The sequence below is a fragment of the Oncorhynchus nerka genome, linkage group LG4, assembly GCF_034236695.1.
Source record: "Oncorhynchus nerka isolate Pitt River linkage group LG4, Oner_Uvic_2.0, whole genome shotgun sequence".
Classification (NCBI taxonomy): Eukaryota; Metazoa; Chordata; class Actinopteri; order Salmoniformes; family Salmonidae; genus Oncorhynchus; species Oncorhynchus nerka.
The window spans coordinates 50,292,087-50,319,997 of record NC_088399.1 but is presented as its reverse complement, the minus strand read 5'-3'; the positions used below and the strand labels follow the sequence as shown (position 1 = coordinate 50,319,997).

At 41.5% G+C, this 27,911-nt stretch overlaps 2 protein-coding genes across 2 annotated transcripts in view; one reads left to right on the top strand and one right to left on the bottom strand.

Annotated features, from left to right (window-relative positions):
* Positions 1–19: 19 nt before the first annotated feature.
* LOC115127059 (spindlin-Z-like) lies at positions 20–27,811 on the bottom strand. The gene is made up of 6 exons (XM_029656702.2): positions 27,650–27,811; positions 20,154–20,881; positions 8,392–8,437; positions 6,519–6,778; positions 6,026–6,259; positions 20–5,666 (listed from the first exon to the last, which is right to left on the bottom strand). The coding sequence occupies exons 2-6, from the start codon at positions 20,206–20,208 to the stop codon at positions 5,467–5,469; spliced, it is 795 nt and encodes a 264-aa protein (XP_029512562.1). The 5' UTR covers positions 20,209–20,881; positions 27,650–27,811; the 3' UTR covers positions 20–5,466.
* Positions 27,173–27,911, top strand: part of LOC115127043 (hippocampus abundant transcript 1 protein-like) — a 41,568-nt gene continuing 40,829 nt past the window's right edge. The window contains exon 1 of the mRNA XM_029656695.2: positions 27,173–27,349. Within this exon, the coding sequence (XP_029512555.1) occupies positions 27,293–27,349 (57 nt within the window). The 5' untranslated portion in view covers positions 27,173–27,292. The remainder of the gene's footprint in view (positions 27,350–27,911) is intronic.

The window sequence follows — 27,911 nt, the reverse complement described above, 5'->3', positions numbered from 1 at the left end:
CCACGAAGAGACCAACATACAACTTCACATAAAGTTTTAATTTGTTCAAATGTTATATGGATACTTACATAATAATTATATAAAAAGTATATGTTTTTAAATGTGTGTATACCTCTACATTCAAATAAAATGAACTATCTACATTCTTCAGAACAATAAAAGATGATGCGGTCAATATAAGCCAAGGAGACAACAACGAACATGAAGAATCAACTATACATTACATGTATCTGCAACCATCCAATTGCACTGTATTTTACAAAGTTATTAAAGAGCAACATCATCCAAAAGGGCCATATAAATCATATCGTTTTTATTTTTTTTAAAAACACAATTAAGTGTAACTGAGAGATGAAAACCCTAATTATATATATTGAACAAAAATATAACGCAACATGTAAAGTGTTGATCCCATGTTTCATGAGCTGAAATAAAAGATCCCAGAAATGTTCTATACGCACAAAAAAGCGTATTCCTATAAAATTGTGTGCACAAATTTGTTTACATCCCTGTTACTGAGCATTTCTCATTTGCCAAGTTAATCCATCCACCTGACTGGTGTGGCATTTCAAAAAGCTGATTAAACAGAATTATCATTACACAGGTGCACCTTGTGCTGGGGACAATAAAAGTCCACTCTAAAATGTGCAGTTTTATCACACAACACAATGCCACGAATGTCTCAAGTTTTAAGGTGGCGTGCAATTGGTAAGCTAACTGCAGGTATGTCCACCAGAGCTGCTGCCAGAAAATGTAATGTCCATTGCTCTACCACTGTCTTTTTAGAAAATTTGGCAGTACATTCAACCTGCCTCACAACCGCAGACTATGTGTAACCACACCAGCCAAGGACCTCCACATCAGGCTTGTTCATGTCGGATCGTCTGAGGAGTATTTCTGTCTCTAAAAAAGTCCCTTTGTGGGGAAAAAACAATCTGATTGGCTGGGCCCTGGCTCCCCAGTTGGTGGGCCTGGCTCCCAAGTGGGTATGCCTGGCTCCCAAGTTGGTAGGCCTATGCCCTCCCAGGCCCATCCATGGCTGTGCCCCTACCCAGTCATGTGAAATCCATAGATTAGGGCCTAATGAATGTATTCATATTGACTGGTTTCCTTACATGAACAGTAACTCAGTAAAAGCTTTTAAATTGTTGCATGTTGCGTTTATATTTCTTGTTCAGTGTATTCACTACATGCCAGAAAGTATGTGGACACCGGCTCATCGAACATCTCATTCAAAAATCATGGGCATTAATATGAAGTTGGTCCTCCTTTGCTGCTATAACAGCCTCCACTCTTCTGGGAAGGCTTTCCACTAGATGTTGCATTGCTGTAGGGACTTGCTTCCATTCAGCCACAAGAACATTAGTGCGGTCGTAGTCGACATTCCAATTCATCCCAAAGGTGTTCATTAAGGTTGAGGTCATGGCTCTGTGCAGGCCAGTCAAGTTCTTCCACACGGATCTCGACAAACCATTTCTGTATGAACCTCACTTCGTGCACGGGGGCATTGCCATGCTGGTACAGGAAAGGGCCTTCCCCAAACTGTTGCCACAAAGTTGGAAGCACAGCATCGTCTACAATGTCATTGAATGCTGTACCATTAAGATGTCCCTTTACTGGAACTAATGGGCCTAGCCCAAACCATGACCATTATTCCCCATCCACCAAACTTTACAGTTGGCACTATGCATTCGGGCAGGTTGCGTTCTCCTGGCATCCGCCAAAGCCAGGTTTCTCCGTCAGACTGCCAGATGGTGAAGCGTGATTAGTTTCTCCAGAGAATGCGTTTCCACTGAGACCAATGGCGGCAAGCTTTACACCACTCCAGCCAACGCTTGGCATTGCGCATGGTTATCTTAGGCTTGTGTGAGGCTGCTCAACCATGGAAATCCATTTCATGAAGCTCCTAACAAACAGTTATTGTGTTGACCTTGCTTCCAGAGGCAGTTTGGAACTTAGTAGTGAGTGTTGCAACCGAGGACAGACGTTCTTTATGCGCAACACTCGGCAGTCCCACTCTGTGAGCTTGTCTGGCCTACCACTTCACGGCTGAGCCGTTGTTGCTCCTAAACTTTTCCAATTCACAATAACAGCACTTACAGTTGACCGGGGCAGCTCTTGCATGGCCAGAATTTGACAAACTGACTTAGAAATGTGGCATCACATGACAGTAACACATTTAAAGTCACTGAGCTCTTCAGTATGGGCCATTCTACTGCCAATGTTTGTCTATGGAGATTGCATTGCTTTGTGCTCTATTTTATACACCTGTCAGCAACCTGTGTGGATTAAATAGCTGAATCCACTAATTTGAAGGGGTGTCCACATACTCTTGTAGTGTATTTTTCAGAAAAATGTCTATGTACATTATTTATTCCTCGGATATGTAACTAAGATGTGCTACCTACCTTATACATCCACACACATGCATACACTTACACACCATATATATATATATATATATACTATATTTATATATAAACATTTCCCCACCCCTACCAATTTCATAAGGCCTTTTTCTTTGAGTTCATATTTTCCTTGTGGCACTCAAAAGAGATACATATAAATAATTATTTTGGACAACATCAGTTTTGTATGTGAAAGACATAATCCCTCAAATACTGTGTAACACCACCACCCTGTGGCTATTCTGTTGTCACCACATACAACACATACAGCAGGGTAAAAAATTGAATACAAAAAAATGACTGTTTTTCTTTAGAAATGCAAAGAAAAGGGAATGAAAGGGAATGTCACAATAAGAAACACATTGAACATAGAAAAACTTAAAAAAAAATAAGAGATACACACATGCATCTCACTTTTCACACTAACTTCCACTTACAGTTCTGTTTTCGCTACTCATGCAAAACAAATGGTCTTTTTTTCTATCCCACAATGAGCTGACATCAAACACAGTACAACACTACAGTACTCAAGTGTGAAAGGCCAATTCATCAAACCCTTTCAATTGTTTTCTGAAGGTGACATCTTGCATAAAACACAAATCAGTTTGCGGCTTGGAATACAACAGGTTATAGAAGATATTTACTTGTGTGTAGCTTTTCTGGTATAGAGGGGCTTTATACTGTATGCGGTCTTAAAATTATAATCTTTATTATAACCGATATACATACTCTCAGGTTTTTCTATCCATCCCTAAAGCTACCATTCAGTCATAGTTTGTGTATAACCTAGAGTAAGCATTAGCTACTCCTCTAACAGAGGGACTTAATCTCAAAATCAGTCACAACAGCTCATCTGTTCTGTTACTACGCAGAATACTGTAAAGGACAGTACTACCCCTCTTCGGAGACTGCATCTGAACATACACTGCTTCAGTGTCATGGAGAAAGCAGTAAGGGTGGAGTGTTGGGAGTTACAGTCACATGGAACGTTTACGTTTCTAACTAATTAACAACATCTGTATCTTAGAGGTTCTAGACCACTTAGTTGCCCACTGTTTCTCTGACAACAGGGGTAACTTCCCTAAAGGAGCATACTAAGAGGTCATCTGGTGGAACATGTAGTTTGGTTACACACACACACACACACACACACGCACGCAGCAAATAAAAATCTCTTTCAGGGCGAGTAACCTTTCCTCAAGTACAATATTTCATGCACTCCATAAAGTGGGTGTTGCATTTAAAGTGTTGAATACTTCTTGTGTATTAACAGTTGTGTGAAAATGTTTCGAAAATCACTCTAGTGCTGTTGTACTGGTACTGCTGAATTTAGAACACTTTTCAGGAGCTGGTATGGAATTTTCACTTCTAAATAATCGTCTTACTTTGCAGTGCTTTTACCATACCATCTTCAGTTTTTAAAAGGCATGAGAAAACAGTTTACTAAAATGTTACTAGAACAATTAAACAGAAAGTGTGTTTAACACAGAGGTCAAGAAGAATGTGATGATTAAGTAAAAATAGTAATGAAAATAGATTTTCCCAACAAAACAAACTGTTGTAAACATATGAATACAGGAACAACAATAAACAATTATTATCTGAATAATTATTGCTGTTATTATGAATGAATAATGAATTATAAGGGTCGAGGGATTTGGCAAGGCATATTAAACTAAATCTTTCTCAGGACAACAGATTAACGCTCTCACTGGTTAACCATTTTTGAATAGTGTTGTTGAGATGATCAAAATATGATTGTCCTTTCAGACAAAAAAAACTCAAACAAACAAGTGCTCTTAAATCCTCTGTTTTCTAAGAAGATTTTTTGAAATTAGTGCTGTGATAGAACTAAATCTGTATCAAACTATCATTTTCTATGAATATACATTAAATACAGTATAAAGTAAACAAGTTCTTGGAAAAAAAATAAAACGTTTGAATCAAAGGGATACCTTGGGATTTTGGCAATGACGTCCAGTCATTATGCTAACGCTAGTTAGCAATTGCATTAGCGCTAGTTAGCAACTTCCTTCAAACTGCACGCAGAGACATACACATAGTATCCACGACTTCATCTGACTCTGGGGAAGTAAATGAGGGGCCTCATTGCCAAAATCCCAAAGCATCCTTTTAAAACACTGGACACCTACCTCCCTCTCGTAACTTCCACACATTTCTTTGCTCACTGCATATGTTGTTGCATATCTTTCAACATCACAAAGAAACAAATGTAATCATAGTCAGAGTTTGAATGATTCTACGAGACTGAAACAAACCCAAGTACTGTAGTTACTGACCACCGTAAGATATGGGGACTCCAGAACTGCATGTACAAAAAAAAAAAAAATGAACACAAGAGCTCATACACTCACACATATATAGGAGATACATTGCTATGACTGGCTTGGTCATCAAATCACTGAAAAAAATCGAATGAGATGCCAACCAACTTTATATGCAGTGTGCAAATATAAGGCTTGATATCTTTTCTCTGTCCCTTCCCTTAGAGATTGATGGGATGTATCCATAGGATCACTCAACTACAGGGGATAGACAGTGGACGAAACAAATTGTGGCCACTAATTCAGATGCACAGTGCCCCCTTTTTCCTTCTCTGACTAGAGCTATCAGAGATGTTTCATGAGTAGAAATCCAAAGGCTTCAGTGAAATATCCAATCCAGCTGTCCGTCTGTCACATCTCAAAGAAGCATTTGCACGAAACGTTGAAGAGATATTTTGGGAAAATTGGTGGATAAGATAAGGTTCCATGTGGTGATGGTGGTGGTTGATCGTCTTTCCTGCATGGTAGAGTTTCCCCACAACCTCCGCATCCATCGTTAACTCCCCAGACAGGCCTCCTGTCCTCTGGGCCCAGCGACCCAGTAGCCTTTTCACACTACCGCGCTGACCCGAACCAGGCTATACTGGCTCGCTATGAAATATTTTTCCCCCACATAGTCCTTTTCAGCAATGGCGGATAGACACGTAAACAGACCAGCACTGCTCGATTCGGCTCAGTAGTGTGAAAAGGGGGTCAGAGGTCAAAGGTGGCCCTTAGGAGGTCTTGACCAGGTCGTAGACGTAGATGTGGAAGTCGTCGTCGAACTTGATGAAGTAGACGGAGGGTTTGGCCTCCACCTGGTGGATGACCATGCCAGTTCGTTTGGAGCCGTCCTCTTTAGCGTACTCAACCTGTTTCCCCACCAGACTGTCCACCACCTCCCCCGGCTCCCGCTCCGCCGGCGTAGCGTCATCTAAGAGACAAACAACAACACAAGTTTAAGTTCATTTGCCATATGTAACTCTTTCATGGGATATCATTGGAAACTCAAACATGTTCACCTATCTATTTATTCAACCTGGTTCATCTCTTTTAGAAGAGAGACCTTGAAGAACACAACGCTTTTATCATGAAGAGAGAGTAGCCTGTTATCATCATGAAAAGCAACCCACCCATCATCAGGCGAGTATAGACATTATAAAGGCTCATGCATGCCTATAAAATGTTCATAAACTCGTACACACATCTTAGCTTTAAGCAGTCTTTACAATCAAGAGAGAGTGGTCTATTGTCTATTTTGAAGTGCAGCCTAACTCCAAGGACAGGACTAACTTGAGTCAGGCATGATCCTCAGGTCTCCCTCCTTGTAGTCGTCTAGGAGCTGGTACATGTACAGGACGGGGTCTTTCTCGTAGGTGATAAAGAACCAGGTATTCATGATGGGTGCCCGGGCCAGAACCATGCCCCTCCACTCGTCTTTAGTTCCGTCCTCCGTCTCAAACATGTGCTCCACTGCCTTCCCTATCATCGTGTCAGCCAGGTTGACGTCGCTGATGCGCGTAGAGGCTGCAACAGAGTACATGGCACATGGTAACATCTAGTTTCAAGGTTATTCGCCACATTTAACGTATACATTGGAAGACTTACTAACGCGTGAATATCAACGATCAAACTCACAATTCATATTATTAACATTTGAGGAGCACCATGAACGGTGTGACACCATTAGAGCACAAATAGAAACTTGTCCGCGACTTTGCGTTAATCAATCAATACCAAATGACAATCAATATAAACCATATGTATACATAGACCAAGGTCTTACATTGACGGTCAGGGAGCACCTCGAGGCCCTGTACCCTCTCATCTTTATGCAGCTCCAGGCCATAGACACAGTCGAAGCCGTCGTACTTGATGAGGTAGAGCGAGGGGTTGACAGGCACCTGGTCCAGCACCGTGCCTTTCCACTGCGACTGAGATGTAGCGCTCCCCTCCTTCCAGATGTGCTGGATACGACAGCCCACGATGTTACGCCGTGGCGCCGACGACACTGCCTTGTTGGGGCCCACGCTGTTCTTCTGTTTCCTGAACGATGTTTCAGATAACTTATGAAAAAGGGGAATTTGGGGAACAAACATCCACTTAGCCAATGAAAAGGGTGAAAACCTGATGGCTGTCAGTCCCTTACATTAGCTACTAATCTAACTAGATCCATTTTATAGTACAGCAAATAGACTAAAATTTTGAATTGATTAAATATATACAGTGCATTTGGAAAGTATTCAGACTCCTTGACTTTTTCCACATTGTTACGTTACAGCCTCATTCTAAAATTGATGAACACATTTTTTCCCTCTCATCAATCTACACACAATACCACATATGACAAAGCAAAAACGGAAATATCATATTTACATAAGTATTCAGACCCTTTACTCAGTACTGTGATGAAGCACCTTTGGCATTGATTACAACTTTGAGTCTGGGTATGACGCTACAAGCTTGGCACACCTGTATTTGGGGAGTTTCTCCCATTCTTCTCTGCAGATCCTCTCAAGCTCTGTCAGATTGGATGGGGAGAGTCACTGCACAGCTAGGTTCAAGGTTCAAGTCCAGGCTCTGGCTGGGCCACTCAAGGGCATTCAGAGACTTGTCGTGAAGCCACTACTGCGTTGTCTTGGTATTCCCATTGGAAGGTGAACTTTCGCCCCCAGTCTGAGGTACTGAGCACTCTGGAACAGGTTTTCATCAAGGATCTCTCTGTACTTTGCTCCGTTCATCTTTCCCTCGAACCTGACTAGTCTCAGTCCCTGCCGCTGAAAACCATCCCTATAGCATGATAGCAAAGAGTTCAATCTTGGTTTCATCAGACCAGAGAATCTTATTTCTCATGGTCTGAGAGACCTTCATGGCTTTGTTTTTGCTCTGACATGCACTGTCAACTGTGGGACCTTATATAGACAGGTATATCTTTCCAAATCATGCCCAATCAATTGAATTGACCAAAAGTGGACTCCACTCAAGTTGTAGAAACATCTCAAGGATGACCAATGGAAACAGGATGCACCTGAGCTCAATTTCGAGTCTGAATACTTTTGTAAATAAGTTATTTCTTCTTTTATTTTTAATACATTTGCAAAAATTACACACCTTTATTTGCTTTGTCATAATGGGGTATGGTGTGTAGATTTATAAGGATAAAAAAAAAATGTTTTGAATAAGACTGTAAGGTAACAATGTGGAAAAAGTCAAGGCGTCTGAATACTTTCCAAAATGCATTGTAGCCCATGGCAATATAATAGTCAAGTGTGTACTCTGATCTGCTTTCATTCCCTGGATCTGTCTACATGAGACCCGTAAAGACTGTGTACTTTGAAGTGTGAATATAGTACTGACCATACCATGGTAGTGTGTCACTGCACAGCTGATACTAGCCCAGTATTCGCTTCAGCAGGCCACTAAAGACCAGTATCAGATATTCAGGTATTCAGCGTGGCACTACTAGACTAAATAATCTATGTATCTTATCCACTGTTCTCTACATAGTCAAAAGTAGGCTGCAGATGGTTTTAGCCGTTCATTTAATAGGCCTACTAAGCAAAATGTCTATTCAAAACAGTTGAATGCTGAATGTTGTACAAATGCACAATCACAAAGGGTACATAATAGCTAAGGTAAGTAGGGGATTCCTGGCTTACTTGTGGGAGTTCTTTTTCTTCATATTTGCAGAAACACCTGAGTGCCCTTAAAAACAAAAACATTTTTTAAAATTATTCTAATGCAAATTAATGTAGTAAATCTTTTCAGTAGCTAAGTTACTCTACTCTTATAAGTATGCTAAATGTACCTGATTATTATCTGAAGACAACAAAAGCAAACCACAAAGTCTGTCCCCTTCAAATGGCACCCTATTCCCTATTATAGGCCTACCGAGTACTATGTTTGATCAAAGCCTCTATGGGCCCTGGTCCAAAGAAGTGCATTATTAAGGAAACACAAGTAGTGCACTATAAAAGGGAATAGGTGTCCAGGTGTTTCCAACATCACCAGGCAAGCTGGATCCTGGAACTCACAAGGCTGGCAAAATGAAACGAGAAACACCTGGAGGTGGGAGCTTGAGGCAGATACAAAGAGAACCGGCTTAGAGTGGAACGATCTAGAGAAGACTGCCCAGAAAAGAGCAGAGTTGTCATGATAGCAGGAGTTTGACTTTGATACCAGGTTAAGTATCGCAACACTCGATACCACAGCAACAACAAAAACGCCAAAGTCACAGAATGGCACTTGACCCAGACAGATCTTTTGAGGTATAATTACATTTGACATTTTTGATGTTCATCTTTTTTCAGAGACAGTCATGTATGCATTAATGAATCAATTATACAACCACTGACTTCCGTTTTTACCAATCTAATTACAGTTGAAGTCGGAAGTTTACATACACTTAGGTTGGAGTCATCAAAACTCGTTTTTCAACCACCCCATACATTTCTTGTTAACAAACTATAGTTTTGGTAAGTCGGTTAGGACATCTACTTTGTGCATGACACAAGTAATTCTTCCAACAATTGTTTAGAGACAGATTATTTCACTGTATCTGTCACGTTCTGACCTTTATTTCCTTTGTTTTGTATTTATTTAGTATGGTCAGGGCGTGAGTTGGGTGGGCAGTCTATGTTTGTTTTTCTATGTTTTGGGGTATTTCTATGTTTCGGCCTAGTATGGTTCTCAATCAGAGGCAGGTGTCATTAGTTGTCTCTGATTGAGAATCATACTTAGGTAGCCTGGGTTTCACTGTGTGTTTGTGGGTGATTGTTCCTGTCTCTGTGTTTGCACCAGATAGGACTGTTTTGAGTTTTCACATTTCTTGTTTTTGTTAGTTTGTTCATGTGAAGTGATTTATTAAAGCATGAATCAAAACAACCACGCTGCGCTTTGGTCCGCCTCTCGTTCAGATGAAAACCATTACAGTATCACAATTCCAGTGGGTCAGAAGTTTACATACACTAAGTTGACTGTGCCTTTAAACAGCTTAGAAAATTCCAGAGAATTATGTTTTTTATTTAATTTAATTTCACCTTTATTTAACCAGCTAGGCTAGTTGAGAACAAGTTCTCATTTGCAACTGCGACCTGGCCAAGACAAAGCATAGCAATTTGATACATACAACAATAACACAAAGTTACATGTGGAATAAACAAAACATACAGTCAATAATACAGTAGAAAAAGAAAAAAAAGTCTATATACAGTGAGTGCAAATGAGGTAAGATAAGGGTGTTAAGGCAATAAATAGGCCATGGTGGCGAAGTAATTACAATATAGCAATTAAAACACTGGAATGGTAGATGTGCAGAATATGAATGTGCAAGTAGAGATACTGGGGTGCAAAGGAGCAAGATAAATAAATAAATACAGTATGGGGATGAGGTAGATAGATGGGCTGTTTACAGATTGGCTATGTACAGGTGCAGTGATCTGTGAGCTGCTCTGACAGCTGGTGCTTAAAGCTAGTGAGGGAGATATGAGTCTCCAGCTTCAGTGATTTTTGCAGTTCGTTCCAGTCATTGGCAGCAGAGAACTGGAAGGAAAAGTGACCAAATGAGGAATTGGCTTTTGGGGTGACCAGTGAGATATACCTGCTTGAGCGCGTGCTGCTATGGTGACCAGTGAGCTGAGATAAGGCGGGGCTTTATCTAGCAGAGACTTGTAGATAACCTGTAGCCAGTGGGTTTGGCGACGAGTATGAAGCGAGGACCAACCAACGAGAGCGTACAGGGCGCAGTGGTGGGTAGTGTATGGGGCTTTGGTGACAAAACGGATGGCAGTGTGATAGACTGCATCCAATTTGTTGAGTAGAGTGGTGGAGGCTATTTTATAGATGACATCGCCGAAGTTGAGGATCGGTAGAATGGTCAGTTTTACGAGGGTATGTTTGGCAGCAATGAGTGAAGGATGCTTTGTTGCGATATAAGAAGCCGATTCTAGATTTAATTTTGGATTGGAGATGCTTAATGTGAGTCTGGAAGGAGAGTTTACAGTCTAACCAGACACCAAGTTATTTGTAGTTGTCCACGTATTCTAAGTCAGAGCCGTCCAGAGTAGTGATGCTGGACGGGTGGGCAGGTGCGGGCAGTGATCGATTGAATAGCGTGCATTTAGTTTTACTTGCATTTAAGAGCAGTTGGAGGCCACGGAAGGCATTGAAGCTCGTCTGGAGGTTAGTTAACACAGTGTCCAAAGAGGGGCCAGAAATATACAGAATGGTGTCGTCTAAGTAGAGGTGGATCAGAGAATCACCAGCAGCAAGAGCGACATCACTGATGTATACAGAGAAGAGCGTCGGCCGGAGAATTGAACGCTGTGGAACCCCCATAGAGACTGCCAGAAGTCCGGACAACAGAAGTCCGATTTGACACACTGAACTCTATCAGAGAAGTAGTTGGTAAACCAGGCGAGGCAATCATTTGAGAAACCAAGGCTGTCGAGTCTGCCAATAAGAATGTGGTGACTGACAGAGTCGAAAGCCTTGGTCAGGTCGATGAATACGGCTGCACAGTAATGTCTCTTATCGATGGCGGTTATGACAACGTTTAGGACATTGAGCATGGCTGAGATGCACCCATGACCAGCTCTGAAACCAGATTGCATAGCGGAGAAGCCATGTCGTGGCTTTAGAAGCTTCTGATAGGCAAATTGACATCATTTGAGTCAATTGGAGGTGTACCTGTGGATGTATTTCAAGGCCTACCTTCAAACTCAGTGCCTCTTTGCTTGACATCATTGGAAAATCAAAAGAAATCAGCCAAGACATTTTATTGCATGACATAAGTATTTGATACATCAGAAAAGCAGAACTTAATATTTGGTACAGAAACCTTTGTTTGCAATTACAGAGATCATACTTTTCCTGTAGTTCTTGACCAGATTTGCACACACTGCAGCAGGGATTTTGGCCCACTCCTCCATACAGACCTTCTCCAGATCCTTCAGGTTTCGGGGCTGTCGCTGGGCAATTCGGACTTTCAGCTCCCTCCAAAGATTTTCTATTGGGTTCAGGTCTGGAGTCTGGCTAGGCCACTCCAGGACCTTGAGATGCTTCTTACGGAGCCACTGCTTAATTGCCCTGGCTGTGTGTTTCGGGTCGTTGTCATGCTGGAAGACCCAGCCACGACCCATCTTCAATGTGCTTACTGAGGGAAGGAGGTTGTTGGCCAAGATATCGCGATATAGGGCCCATCCATCCTCCCCTCAATACGGTGCAGTCATACTGTCCCCTTTGCAGAAAAGCATCCCCAAAGAATTATGTTTCCAACTCCATGCTTCACGGTTGGGATGGTGTTCTTGGGGTTGTACTCATCCTTCTTCTTCCTCCAAACATGGCGAGTGGAGTTTAGACCAAAAAGCCCTATTTTTGTCTCATCAGACCAAATGACCTTCTCCCATTCCTCCTCTGGATCATCCAGATGGTCATTGGCAAACTTCAGACGGGCCTGGACATGCGCTGGATTGAGCAGGGGGACCTTGCGTGCGCTGCAGGATTTTAATCCATGATGGCGTAGTGTGTTACTAATTCTTTGAGACTGTGGTCTCAGCTCTCTTCAGGTCATTGACCAGGTCCTGCCGTGTAGTTCTGGGCTGATCCCTCACCTTCCTCATGATCATTGATGCCCCACAAGGTGAGATCTTGCATGGCGCCCCAGACCGAGGGTGATTGACCGTCATCTTGAACCTCTTCCATTTTTGAATAATTGCGCCAACAGTTGTTGCCTTCTCACCAAGCTGCTTGCCTATTGTCCTGTAGCCCATCCCAGCCTTGTGTAGGTCTACAATTATATCCCTGATGTCCTTACACAGCTCTCTGGTCTTGGCCATTGTGGAGAGGTTGGAGTCTGTTTGATTGAGTGTGTGGACAGGTGTCTTTTATACAGGTAACGAGTTCAAACAGGTGCAGTTAATACAGGTAATGAGTGGAGAACAGGAGGGCTTCTTACAGAAAAACTAACATGTCTGTGAAAGCCGGAATTCTAACTGGTTGGTAGGTGATCAAATAGTTATGTCATGCAATAAAATGCAAATTAATTACTTAAAAATCATACAATGTGATTTTCTGGATTTTTGTTTTAGATTACGTCATGCTTTGTAAGTAGGAAAACCTGCAAAATCGGCAGTGTATCAAATACTTGTTCTCCCCACTGTATATATATAAAAATCCTCATCAATCTACACAAAATACCCCATAATGACAAAGCAAAAACTGTTTTTTATAAGTTTTTACAAATGAAAAACAGAAACACCTTATTTAGATAAGTATTCAGACCCATTGCTATGTCATTATGGGGTATTGTGTGTACATTTACATTACATTTAAGTCATTTAGCAGACGCTCTTATCCAGAGCGACTTACAAATTGGTGCGTTCACCTTAAGACATCCAGTGGAACAGCCACTTTACAATAGTGCATCTAAATCTTTTAAGGGGGGGGTGAGAAGGATTACTTTATCCTATCCTAGGTATTCCTGAAAGAGGTGGGGTTTCAGGTGTCTCCGAAAGGTGGTGATTGACTCCGCTGTCCTGGCGTCGTGAGGGAGTTTGTTCCACCATTGGGGGGCCAGAGCAGCGAACAGTTTTGACTGGGCTGCGCGGGAACTGTACTTCCTCAGTGGTAGGGAGGCGAGCAGGCCAGAGGTGGATGAACGCAGTGCCCTTGTTTGGGTGTAGGGCCTGATCAGAGCCTGGAGGTACTGAGGTGCCGTTCCCCTCACAGCTCCGTAGGCAAGCACCATGGTCTTGTAGCGGATGCGAGCTTCAACTGGAAGCCAGTGGAGAGAGCGGAGGAGCGGGGTGACGTGAGAGAACTTGGGAAGGTTGAACACCAGACGGGCTGCGGCGTTCTGGATGAGTTGTAGGGGTTTAATGGCACAGGCAGGGAGCCCAGCCAACAGCGAGTTGCAGTAATCCAGACGGGAGATGACAAGTGCCTGGATTAGGACCTGCGCTGCTTCCTGTGTGAGGCAGGGTCGTACTCTGCGGATGTTGTAGAGCATGAACCTACAAGAACGGGCCACCGCCATGATGTTAGTTGAGAACGACAGGGTGTTGTCCAGGATCACGCCAAGGTTCTTAGCGCTCTGGGAGGAGGACACAATGGAGTTGTCAACCGTGATGGCGAGATCATGGAACGGGCAGTCCTTCCCCGGGAGGAAGAGCAGCTCCGTCTTGCCGAGGTTCAGCTTGAGGTGGTGATCCGTCATCCACACTGATATGTCTGCCAGACATGCAGAGATGCGATTCGCCACCTGGTCAGGTGTAGATTGCTGAGGGGGAAAAATACTATTTAATCCATTTTAGAATTAGGCTGTAACGTAACAAAATGTGGAAAAAGTCAAGGGGTTTGAATACTTTCCGAATGCACTGTGTGTCTATAGTGTATGTAGTCACCTGAGCTGAGCCATAAGGGAGACTAGCAGGCCTCTACCACCCCACTATCAGATTGGGGGGCAATATATGCTTTTTATTTCACATAATTTAATCACCATCAACCACTTCTCATTTTTCCAGATTGAAAGTGTTTGAGTTAGTAATGTATCAATATAATAGCCATGGCAGCTATTACAATGAATACTGAATATAGCACACATTTGGATTTCACCCCCGTCTCAAAAGTAATGTTTTTGATCGTTTGGTAGTGTTTAGGGAGTGAGGATCTCCTGCTTCAACCATGCGGTGCTGCTCGCAAAACTGATTGCTGTCCTGATTATGAAGTAATAAACGTTATATCTAAAAATGACCATATACACAGATTGGTTTAATGCTGTAACTGGCACACCGACAAAAAATATAAACAAACAAATGCTGCAAAATATGTATATTTAGCCTCAGTATATGCCATAAGTAAAGAATTGTTGTTTACATAATTTAAACTTTGATAGATAAATGCATAGAAAAGCATTTCCCTACACCCACAATAACATTTGCTATGTTATTGTGGGACATATTATTCCATTTCTGTTAGATGCATGTCTGTGGAACTTGTTCAGTTTATGTCTCAGTTGTTGAATCTTGTTATGTTCATACAAATATTTACATATGTTAAGTTTGCTGAAAATAAGTGCAGTTGACAGTGAGAGGACGATTTTTTGCTGAGTTTAGCATTCCTTTAAATGGGCAACTAACTGCCCGGTAGTTCATATTTTTAAAGAGTTCCTAAAATTGCTAAACCAAAATATATTAGTAATTTAATCATTCTCAAATTATGTTTTAGAAGTCAACAACGTTTTACAACCTTATATTTTCCCAATTTTATACACAACTAGTACAAACAAATTGTGGTAAATGAGGTTCGGTTTTGCTAATGTTCACCTCCTGGTTTTCAACCATCTTTGAATGCGTGTTTAAAAAAATATGGGAGTCCTATAATGAAAACTACATTACCATTTTACTACATGGCATTGGTTGAGATGACAAAAATGTACCAAACAAAAATCAAATGTTTAAAACCTTTTCACATGTGAGTTCCAAATATATAAAGGTCGCCCCAAAATGCGCTTGTGACGCAACAGGACAGTGAACACGCGCTGCCTGTTAATTATTGATAGGCTGTTTCAACTTGTCAATTTCTTTTAATAACAACAGTTTGAATTGAGGTGTGTTCCACCTCATTAATTCACATTGAAGTAGCCAATTTCAGTGTTGCGGACAATTTATGTTTGAGGCTTTACTGAGCCTCTTCGAGGACAGCCCAAGCACTTCACCAATGCTTCTGCAGATCAAGTATGCAGACATTTGCACAGTTTTGCACGAATTTGAACATTTTCTGGCTGGCGCTCGCAATGCCTTACTTGTTATTTTCCTTACGAATAATAACTGGACATGTGTGCGTTCCTTTCAAAGTAAGTGCCTTATTTTCTGTAATTCGTGTTGTTTCTACTGTAGCATACATTATGTATGTACAGTTGAAGTCGGAAGTTTACATACACCTTAGCCAAATACATTTACTCAGTTTTTCACAATTCCTGACATTTAATCCAAGTAAAAATTCCTGTCTTAATTCAGTTAGGATCACCACTTTATTTTAAGAATGTGAAATGTCAGAATAATAGGAGAGAGTGATTTATTTCAGCTTTTATTTCTTTCATCACATTCCCAGTGGGTCAGAAGTTTACATACACTCAATTATTATTTGGTAGCATTGCCCTTAAAATGGTTTAACTTGGGTCAATTGTTTAACTTGGTAGCCTTCCACAAGCTTCCCACAATAAGTTCGGTGAATTATGGCCCATTCCGCCTGACAGAGCTGGTGTAACTGAGACAAGTTTGTAGCCCTGCTTGCTCGCACATGCGTTTTCAGTTCCGCCCACAAATTTTCGATACGATTGAGGTCAGGACTTTGTGATGGCCACTCCAATACCTTGACTTTGTTGTCCTTAAGCCAATTTGCCACAACTTTGGAAGTATGCTTGGGGTCATTGTCCATTTGGAAGACACATTTGTGACCAAGCTTTAACTTCCTGACTGATGTCTTGAAATGTTGCTTTAATATATGCACATAATTTGTCTTCTTATGGCAGCTGTCCCTGTACAGGGATCAACATCAGCGGAAATTTCAGAGTGACAACTAATAGTACTCGATACAACTCAAAACTTTCATTAAAACACACATGCAGGGTACTCAATTAAAGCTACACTCGTTGTGAATCTAGCCAACATGTCAGATTTTTAAAATGCTTTTCGGCGAAAGCATGAGAAGCTATTATCTGATAGCATGCAACCCCCGAAATACCCAAAGGGGACGTAAACAGAATAATTAGCGTAGCCGGTGCTACACAAAACACAGAAATAAAATATAAAACATTCATTACCTTTGACGAGCTTCTTTGTTGGCACTCCTATATGTCCCATAAACATCACAATTGGGTATTTTTTTCCGATTAAATCCGTCCATGTATACCCAAAATGTCCATTTATGAAGCCCGTCTGATCAGGAAAAAACTGCTTTCAAAAACGCAACGTCATATTTTAAAATTAAAAAAGTTGCCTATAAACTTTGACAAAACACTTCAAACTACTTTTGTAATCCAACTTTAGGTATTAGTAAACGTTAATAATCGATTAAATTGATCACGGGGCGATCTGTATTCGATAGCAGCAAGTCTTGAAATCATGGTCCATATTCTCCCTTTCATAACTTCCTCTGGTGTACCCGAAGACAGGAAGTGCCTATTCCTCATCTAACCAAGGATAAACTTAAACTCAAATGCCAGTACTGGCGACATCGTGTGGAAGCTGTAGGCATTGTAAACTGCACGCTATCTATTTTCCCTTGCCATAGACAATACAGAGACTGGCGGAGGGATATTTTTTGTTTTTGTTTTTTGTGAACAGTTTTCCTTGGGATTTTGCCTCCTGCACACGTTCTGTTATAGTCACAGACATGATTTAACCAGTTTTAGAGACTTCAGAGTGTTTTCTATCCACACATACTAATCATATGCATATACTATATTCCTGGCATGAGTAGCAGGACGTTGAAATTTTGCGCGATTTTTAACAAAAAGCTGCAAAAATTCGCAGCCTCCTGTAAAATTAAAAAGTAATTCAGGTGAGAAGTTGTGGGTTGGGAGAATTGCACATAAATATTCATTTTGGGGGTATTTCATTTTTATTTATTTAACCTTTATTTAACTAGTTAAGTCAGTTAAGAAGAAATTCTTATTTACAATGACGGCCTACCAAGGTAAACTTTCTCAATAAAACATAGCCTACTTACCAGAGGTCCACTGGCACGCTCTGATAATACAATTATGTGCATTGCGAGCAAATACGGCACTGGGCAGTTAGGACAGTTAACCCCTGTATGGGTCGTCACAAGTTACCACAGCCACAAAGTCATATTGGCCACCTAATTCTACAACGTATCTTATTAAAATTTGAATTTAAACATAACCACACTGCTAACTTTTCCCTAACACAACCCTAACTTATGCCTAATTTTTGTTTTCATTCATCTTTATGCTATAGCCAACCTGACTTTGTGGCTGTGGTAACTAGTGGAAACCAGTGGTAAGGCGCCAAGTTCCTGAGTTCCTGACACCTATTGCCACTTGCGGCGCAAAAAAAAAACCCGTTGAAATGTGGACTAACATTTATTGTGTTGGAAAGAAAATAACAATCATCCCTTACGATTTAGGGGCTCAATTGGGGGGGGGGGGGGGGTTATGCAGTAGCTCTTTTTCCAATGGTCAAATTAACTCACAGATTGGTCGTGGGTACTACATAAAAACTACTACCAGGGCGACCTCTCTCACAGGTATGCTTTCACTTTTCAGAATTCAGTGTGTGGGCAAGGCATGAATATTGTAAATAAAGGATAAAATATAAGATATCTACCCCATCTGGGGTTAGATCTCGCGACCATAGACGGGTTGGTTGTTTAGCAACAAAACCAAGGCACGCGCAACTACTTGGAAAAAAATAGAGGGGGTTAGCTTAGGTTGTTGACATGTATAGTTCGTCTCCAATGTTTATTGAAAACATAAATACATTTGCACAAATACATGGTTACAGGTGTTGGTTATCTGGCAAGCGAAATTTAGCCATATTAGCATTGATATGAAATCAGTCAAAACAAGACATCTATATTCGAATACTCATACCAACTACACTAACTGTACTATTTGTGACGTAAATTGAGTATGTAGTATGCTTTTTGGTCATAGTATGGATATAGTTAGTATTCCAAAAGTTCCCGGATGTCATACTAATTTCGCCAAAATACGAAGTGTTCAAGCAGTTGACACTATTTCTGTGCTTTTAGGGCTCATAATGAAATTCTTCAGAAAATGGGCGTGGTTTCACAACGTTTTCAGATTTGAATAAAATGGCGGAAAATATGCAGCTGAAGTTGAAGAGAGCAGATACAAAATTCATTGCTTTAACTAATTATGACAAATGTTTAAGAACATGTTGAGCAATGTAATAAAGTAATGACTTTTCAAATAAGTTACGTTACACGTTATGTTGGCTGACAATTTGTTAGTTACGCTATCCTTACCAACCGCATAGCATTACAACAGTATGTATCGGTATGTTAGTTAGTTACTTAACATTAGTTGGCTACTATTCCAATGAACTTGCCAGGCAGTATATTAACTATATGCTAACTAACTACCCCAATATTTATTGTTTTTATTATTCATGTCATTCTTAGCTAAGTGGTATAGTCGTTGTGAGTTCTCAATGGATATTGTTCATTTTGGCTATCTACTCCGATTTCAGAGCACTCTCGTCTGAGTGTGCCAGAGCGCAGAATTACAGAAGGATTTACAAACGCTCAACGCCTATTGAATATGGCCAGTGTCAGTAAACTTCTGCAAAAACAAGCGTAATTAAATTGTTGCCAGCAGCACAGTTAGTCACCTGTATAACATTAAAACAGCCTAACCTGCTCTGCTAAGGTGAGTAAAATGGTCAGAGTGAGGTGTTCTCTCATTTGTGTCTGGAAGTAGCTAGCAAGCTAGCCAACGTTAGCTTGGGTGCTTGACTACCATTGTGAGGTGAGAACACTCGCTCGGATCAACCCTACTCTTCGGCTAGAGCATCCAGTGTACGCTCCAAGAGCGAAACATTCTGAATTTGCAAATAGACAATCTGACAACGCTCTGGATTGAATTTATGAACACACCCGAAACTAGCAATAGGTTGCATAGCAACAGCATCAACTTCAGGTAGACAGCCGAAGCCTAATACATCAACTGAAAGGATACCGTTAGTTTACAGTATACTAAAATGAACTAATAGTATGTAATATATACTCATTAAGTATGTAGTATACAGTATGTTAGTATTGGTATTCGAACACAGCTTTAGTATCAAAAACAAGATGAAACGAGCCACTTATGATTCCCCACATGGCAGTTTCTTGTCATTCTTTCTAGGAATCTGGCCACCCAAAATCACAACAACATGCTGACTTTTGCCCCATGGAAGCGTGCATAAAGTTTTCGTGACGTTGTCAGCTAACCCATCTATTGAACTATGAGCCAACTGTCCTAGCGGACTGCGCCACCAATCAGTCATAGTAGTTGAGAAAAAATACAAGGAATCGAGATGACTACCATTGTCATCTATTTCTTATTACGATGGATGTAGCTATGAATATAAAAAGGTATAATCCTCATAGAGCACCTCGATAGACAGACTTGATCCTCTTTCAAATCAGTAGACGCCATGAGACATTTGACAGAAGTACCGAGAGTAATACAAATTCTAGTACTGAACCGTTTCTCATGTTCTAGTATAAAAAAGTACAGACATTTCAGCTTACCATACAACACTAGAACAGAGTGCGATGGAGAGAAGTCATTGATGGCCTATGCTCCCAAAGTAAGTAAAGGGAATGGGATGCCATTTGGGATGCAGAAAAACACATCTATAAAGAGCCTGATTAAAGCCAAACTAACCTGCATCAGCTCTGGATCTCTGGCCCGGCGCGCTCTTCCTGAATGGGGTCTTCATTCATCAGCATATAGGGGAGCAGCCTAGCTGCCAGACTAGGGTGAAAATATCTATGGTACCAAGTCTGGGGTCTAAAAATATGAACGTAATGAAAACATTAATGATTTATGTTATAGCCCAGAGAGATGGACAACAGCCAGGGAATAAATCTTAATAGAATCCAGTGGGTCCAGTCAGAGGAAGTGAGATAGTGAAAATCTATATGGCAACCAATTCAGAAAATGGAAACTGCCCACTGGGCACAGACGTCAGTTCAACATCTAGTTTTGATTTGCATTTGGTTGAGTTGTCAACGAACATGAAATCAACAAAAAATGTCACCATGTCATTGGATTTAGGTTAAAAGTTGGGTGAAAAAATTACGAAATGCCCTTATGTTGATGACTTTTTGCAAATCCAATTATTTCTCCATGTTGATTCAATGTCAACATATTGTTTTTTGGGGGTTGAAATGATGAGGAAACAACTTTTATTCAACCAGTTTTTGCCCAGTGGGAGGGAGGGAGTTAAAAAGTAAAGTGTCTATCTATGATACCCAGTGAAAGCTGAAAAAAGGGATAGGGACGGATTATAATATTCAACCCAGATTGCCCAATGATGGTTAAGGACTGACTTCGGAGCAGGCGGATGGCTCTGTTCAGGGATGACGGTCACGTCAGGTCTCTGCGAAGACCTGCAAACCAAAATAAATTATAAAGGTGATTATAAATTGGGTGGTTCGAGCCCTGAATGCTGATTGGCTGACAGCCGTGCTATATCAGACCGTATAGCATGTGTATGACAAAACATGTATTTTTACTGCTCTAATTACATTGGTAACAGTTTATAATAGCAATAAGGCACCTTGGGGGTTTGTGGTATATGGCCAATATACCACAGCTAAGGGTTGCATCCAGGCACTGTCTGTTGTGCCTAAGACCAACCCTTAGCCATGGTATATTGGCCATATACCACACGCCCTCGTGCCTTATTGCTTAATTCTATTGAGTCACTTTTAAAAGACTAATTTTGCACATTATCTCAAAAAAGAGGAGAACATTGTGTTTCATATCCATTACATACCAAAGCAGACACCCAAAATAGTGTGGGCTAAATCATCAAGATGTACAGTACCAGTCAAATGTTTGGACACACCTACTCATTCTAGGGCTTTTCTTTATTTGTACCATTTTCTACATTGTAGAATAATAGTGAAGACATCAAAACTATGAAATAACACATATGAATCATGAAGTAACCAAAAAAGTGTTAAACAAATCAAAATATATTTTATATTTGAGATTCTTCAAAGTAGCCCCCCTTTGCCTTGATGACAGCTTTGCACACACTTGGCATTTTCTCAACCATTCCAGGTGACTATCTCATGAAGCTGGTTGAGAAAATGCCAAGATAGTCACCTGGAATGCATTTAAATTAACAGGTGTGCCTTGTTAAATGTGTGGAATTTATTTTCTTCTAAATGCGTTTGGGCCAATCAGTTGTGTTGTGACAAGGTAGGGTTGGTATACAGAAGATAGCCCTATTTGGTAAAAGACCAAGACCGTATTATGGCAAGAAAAGCTCAAATAAGCAAAGAGAAATCCATCATTACTTTTAAGACTTGAAGGTCAGTCAATCTGGAAAATTTCAAGAACGTTGAAAGTTTCTTCAAGTGCAGTCCTAAAAACTATCAAGCACTATGACGAAACTGGCTCTCATGAGGACTGCCACAAGAAATGAAGAGTTACCTCTGCTGCAGAGGATAAGTTCATTATAGCTACTAGCTTCAGAAATTGCAGCCCAAATAAATGCTTCAGAGTTCAAGTAACAGACACATCTCAACATCAACTGTTCAGAGGAGACTGCGTGAATCAGGCCAGACTTGACTGCCCTTGACCAGCATAAAAACATCCTGTGGCGTTCTGCATTAGCATTGAATAGCCCCCTCGATATGCAACTTTTCAGGGAAGTCAGGAACCAATATACACAGTCAGTTAGGAAAGCTAAGGCTAGCTTTTTCAAACATAAATTTGCATCCTAAATCCCAAAAGTTTTGGGACACTGTAAAGTCCATGAAGAATAAGAGCACCTCCTCCCTGCTGCCCATTACACTGAGGCTAGGAAACACTGTCACCACCGATAATTCCACGCAAATCGATAATTTCAATAAGCATTTTTCTACGGCTGGCCATGCTTTCCACCTGGCTACCCCTACCCCGGCCAACAGCTCTGCACCCCCTGCTTCTCCTTCCCCCAAATATCCAGACAGCTGATGTTCTGAAAGAGCTGCAAAATCTAGATTACTACAAATCAATTGGATTAGACAATCTGGACTCTCTCTTTCTAAAATTATCCGCCAAAATTGTTGCAACACCTATTACTAGGCTGTTCAACCTCTCTTTCGTGTCGTTTGAGATCCCCAAAGATTGGAAAGCTGCCGCGGTCACCCCCCCCCAATTTGGAGACACTCTAGACCTATATCCATCCTGCCCTGCCTTTCTAAAATCTTCGAAAGCCAAGTTAACATACAGATCATGCAATCTGGTTTCTATGCAATCTGGTTTCCGAGCAGGTCGTGGGTGCACCTCAGCCACGCTCAAGGTCCCTAAACAATATCATAACCGCCATCAATAAAAGACAGTACTGTGCAGCCGCCTTCATCGACCTGGCCAAGGCTTCGACTCTGTCAATCACTGCATTCATATCGGCAGACGCAATAGCCTTGGTTTCTCGCCTGGTTCACCAACTACTTCTCAGATAGAGTTCAGGCCAGAGGGCCTGTTGTCTGGACCTCTGGCAGTCTCTATGGGGGTGCCACAGGGTTCAATTCTAGGGGCCGACTCTTTTCTCTGTATATATATCAATGAGTTCGCTTTTGCTGCTGGTGATTCTCTGATCCACCTCTACGCAGACGACACCATTTTGTATACATCTGGCTCTTCTTTGGACACTGTGTTAACAAACCTCCAAACGAGCTTCAATACCAGACAACACTCATTCCATGGCCTCCAACTGCTTTTAAATGCTAGTAAAACAAAATGCTTGCTCTTCAACCGATTTCTGCCCGCACCCGCCCGCCCGACTAGCATCACTACTCGGGACGGTTCTGACTTCGAATATGTGGCAACTACAAATACCTAGGTGTCTGGTTAGACTGTAAACTCTCATTCCAGACTCACATTAAGCATCTCTAATACAAATTAAATCTAGAATCAGATTCTTATTTCGCAAACAAAGCCTCCTTCACTCATGCTGCCAAACATACCCTCGTAAAACTGACTATCCTACTGATCCTTAACTTCGGCGATGTCATTTACAAAATAGCCTCCAACACTCTACTAGTAAACTGGAAGTAGTCTATCACAGTGCCATCCGTTTTGTCACCAAAGCCCCATATACTACCCACCACTGCGACCTGTATGCTCTCGTTGGCTGGCCCTCGCTACATATTCGTCGCCAAACCCACTGGCTCCAGGTCATCTATAAGTATTTGCTAGATAAAGCCCCGCCTTATTTCAGCTCACTGGTCACCATAGCAACACCCACCCGCAGCACGCGCTCCAGCAGGTATATCGCACTGGTCATCCCCAAAGCCAACACTTCCTTTGGCCGCCTTTCCTTCCAGTTCTCTGCTGCCAATGATTGGAACAAATTGCAAAAATCCCTGAAACTGGAGACTTATCTCCCTCTCTAACTTTAAGCATCAGCTGTCAGAGCAGTTCATATATCACTGTACCTGTACACAGCCAATCTGCAAATAGCCCATCTGTAAATAGCACACCCAACTACCTCATTCCCATATTGTTATTTATCTTCTTGCTCTTTTGCACCCCAGTATCTCTACTTGCACATCATCATCCATCTGCACATCTATCACTCCAGTGTTAATGCTAAATTGTAATGATTTTGCATCTATGGCCTATTTATTGCATTTACCTCCCTAATCTACATTTGCACACACTGTACATAGATGTTTTTGCTTGTGTTATTGACTGTACGTTTGTTTATGTGTAACTCTGTGTTGTTTTTGTCACACTGCTTTGCTTTATCTTGGCCAGGTCGCAATTGTAAACGAGAACTTGTTCTCAACTGACCTACCTGGTGAAATATATATGTTTAAAAGTCTTTCATGGTCGAATTGCTGCAAAGAAGCCACTACTAAAGGACACCAATAAGATGAAGAGACTTGCTTGGACATATGGACATATGTCCTTTGGCCTGATGTGTCCAATTCTGAGATTTTTGGTTCCAACCGCCATGTCTTTATGAGACGTAGAGTAGATGATTGGATGATCTCTGCATGTGTGGTTCTCACCATGAAGCATGGAGTAGGTGGTGTGATAGTGTGGGGATGCTTTGGTGGTGACACTGTCACTGATTTATTTAGAATTCAAGGCACACTTAACCAGCATGGTTACCACAGCATGCAGGAGCGATACGCCATCCCATCTGGTTTGCGCTTAGTGGGACTATCATTTGTTTTTCAACAGGACAATGACCCAACACACCTCCAGGCTGTGTAATGGATATTTGACCAAGCAGGAGAGTGATGGAGTGCTGCATCAGATGACCTGGCCTCACCCAACATCAACCCAATTGATATAGTTTGGGATGAGGTGGACCACAGAGTGAAGGAAAAGCAGCCAACAAGTGCTCAGTATATGTGGGAACTCCTTCAAGACTGTTGGAAAAGCATTCCAGGTGAAGCTATTCGAGAGAATGCCAAGAGTGTGCAAAGCTGTCATCAAGGCAAAGGGTGGCTAATTTGAAGAATCTGATTGGTTTAATGACTGGTTTAACATTTTTGGTTACTACATGATAGTTTTGTTGTCTTCACTACTATTCTATAATGTAGAAAATAGTAAAAATAAAGAAAATACCTTGAATGAGGAGGTGTGTCCAAACTTTGGACTGGTATTGTAGCTTTTAAAAAAAACAATTATTTCTTCCCACTGGTGTGGGGATGTCATGGCAACAGTGAGAGACCCTGATTTCATGTGTATTATCGGAATGTATCCAAGCCATGTATGTAGTCAGTTACATTGAAGTGATGATCGCCAAGGTGAAGGAGAAGCCTGTTTTGTTACCATCCACCCTATGTCACTCAAATTTTACCATTAGATACCAGGACTAGGCTAATCAAAACACTAAATTAGCCCTGTCTTACACATATAACTAGAATGAGTCATCAAATCAGTCATGAATCATTCAATCATGAAGGGAATTAATGAATGATTCAAATGGTATGGTCCTTCTCCTACCACAGGGGTGCATGCTCAGCCCCCTCCTGTACACCCATGCCTGTGTGACCACGCACGTTTCCAGCTCAATCATCACGTTTGCTGACGACACAACAGTGGTAAGCACGATTACCAACAACGATGAGCCTACAGGGAGAAGGTGAGGGCCCTGGGAGAGTGGTGGCAGGAAAATAACCCCTCACTCAACGTCAACAAAACAAAAGAGCTGATCGTGGACAGGAAACAGCAAAGGGAGCACGCACCTATCCACATTGACAGGGCCGCAGTGGAGAAGGTGGAAAGCTTCAAGTTCCACTGCGTACATATCACTGATGATCTGAATTGGTCCATCCACACAGACAGTGTGGTGAAGAATGCGCGACAGCTCCTCTTCAATCTCAGGAGGCTGAAGAAATGTGGCTTGGTCCCGAAAACCATCACAACCTTTTACAGATGCACAATTGAGAGCATCCTGTCGGGCTGTATCACTGCCTGGTACAGCAACTGTACCGCCCGCAACCGCAGGGCTCTCCAGAGGGTGGTGCGGTCTGCCCAATGCATCACCGGGGACAAACTACCTGCCCTCCAGGACACCTACAGCACCCAATGTCACAGGAAGGCCAAATATATCATCAAGGACATCAACCACCCGAACCACGGCCTGTTCACACATATATTATCCAGAAGGGCAGGTCAGTACAGGTGCATCAAAGTTGGAACCGAGAGACTGAAAAACAGCTTCTATCTCAAGGCCATCAGACTGTTAAATAGCCATCACTAGCCGGCTTCGCAACCCTGCACCTTAGAGGCTGCTGCACTATATACATAGACATGGAATCACTGGCCACTTTAATAATGGAGCACTAGTCTTAATAATGTTTAAATATTGTTTACATACTGCTTTACTCATCTCATATGTATATACTGTATTCTATTCTACTATATTTTAGTCAATGCCTCTCCGACATTGCTCAATCTAATATTTATATATTTCTGATGTCCATTCTTTTACTTTTAGATGTGTGTATTGTTGTGAATTGTTTTATATACTACTGCACTGTTGGAGCTAGGAACACAAGCATTTCGCTACACCCTCAATAACATCTGCTAAATATGTGTATGTGGCCAATAACATTTGATTTGAAATACTGTCTGCTTGCATAACAGTGTCAATGATTACACACTCATTCACATTTTGTCAAGAGATACTGAAAGAAAAATATATATATATTTCTCCACTCCTGTTCCCAAGACAAAATTAACATTGGTTATATAATTCCTCTGCAAGAAATGGATAAATCAGCAGGAGTTCATGTTATAGTACGTTACATGTGAGAGGTTATAGGCCAACAGTCAGTGTCCATATATCAGTTACTATTCAATTTAACCCATATACTTAAATTAGGAAAATTATGTTTATTCATGGTTACAGGGATACTCATGATCAGGATATCACGGGTTAATATAAACAGTATATCAAAGGTTCATGTAAACAGTTTATCCCGAATATGACCTTAAAAGGCTCTGATTGGTCATTCCGACATCTGTGGCAGTACAGCATTTACTGAGATGCAGCCTCCGCAGATGTCAAGGCTTTCATACTTCTTGCGCTTAGCAGAGCAGAGCAATTGTGAAGGAAGTTGTCGGGGAAGTTATTGTTTATACAGGATGTACCGCCCCCACCTACCGTCAACCAATCATGTCAATGCGGTCCTATACGGAGCCCTCCGCATAGTTCGGAAGGGCAAGGCGATGCAGTACAGAGTTTGTCTTGCCTCTGCATGACTACGCAATTGCGTCACGCCCTCCATACTAAGCCTCCGACTACATTTTGGGATCAAGCCTAAATTGACATTAAGCGGGATATGAGCTACTATCAGGAATACTTGTGCGCATGTAAACGTGATCATGGTCTTGAAATGGTAAGAAAAATGCAGTCTGCAAACAGCGCATAATTAGCTACACTAGCTAACGTTAGTGGCTGCAGCAGCCAATGTCAGCCATATTGCATTACTATTAACCGCACAGTCGAACAAAGGATGTACTGTACTCTGGCTGACAAGAAACACATTTTCAAATGACAACAAAAATGACTCAAACCAGCCTACTTCCCACCCCAATTTTGAAAACCCATGTTACGCGCGCATAGAGACCTTTTCGAATTCATATTTGTGGTTGGCTTCCTGTCTGACAATATATGTTTGTCTGTCGGGATATCTTACCCGCTTTATTGTGAAATTATAGCAAGATATGAAGGATATTTTCGTCTCCCGTTTGTCCCCTGTGCCAAGCCAGTCTCCGTTTGATGGCAACACCGATTCTATGGCCAAAAACCTTCCCCTCTTCTTCCGCTGCCAAATAGTGTTACAGCACGAGAAACAATTGGCGCAGTAAATTCCATCTTCCTGCAAAATAGTGAGTCATTGCGCGTTCTCCGAACCGACAGCTCTGCACCTGCGCATGTGTGACTGCGACAGGGCTCGG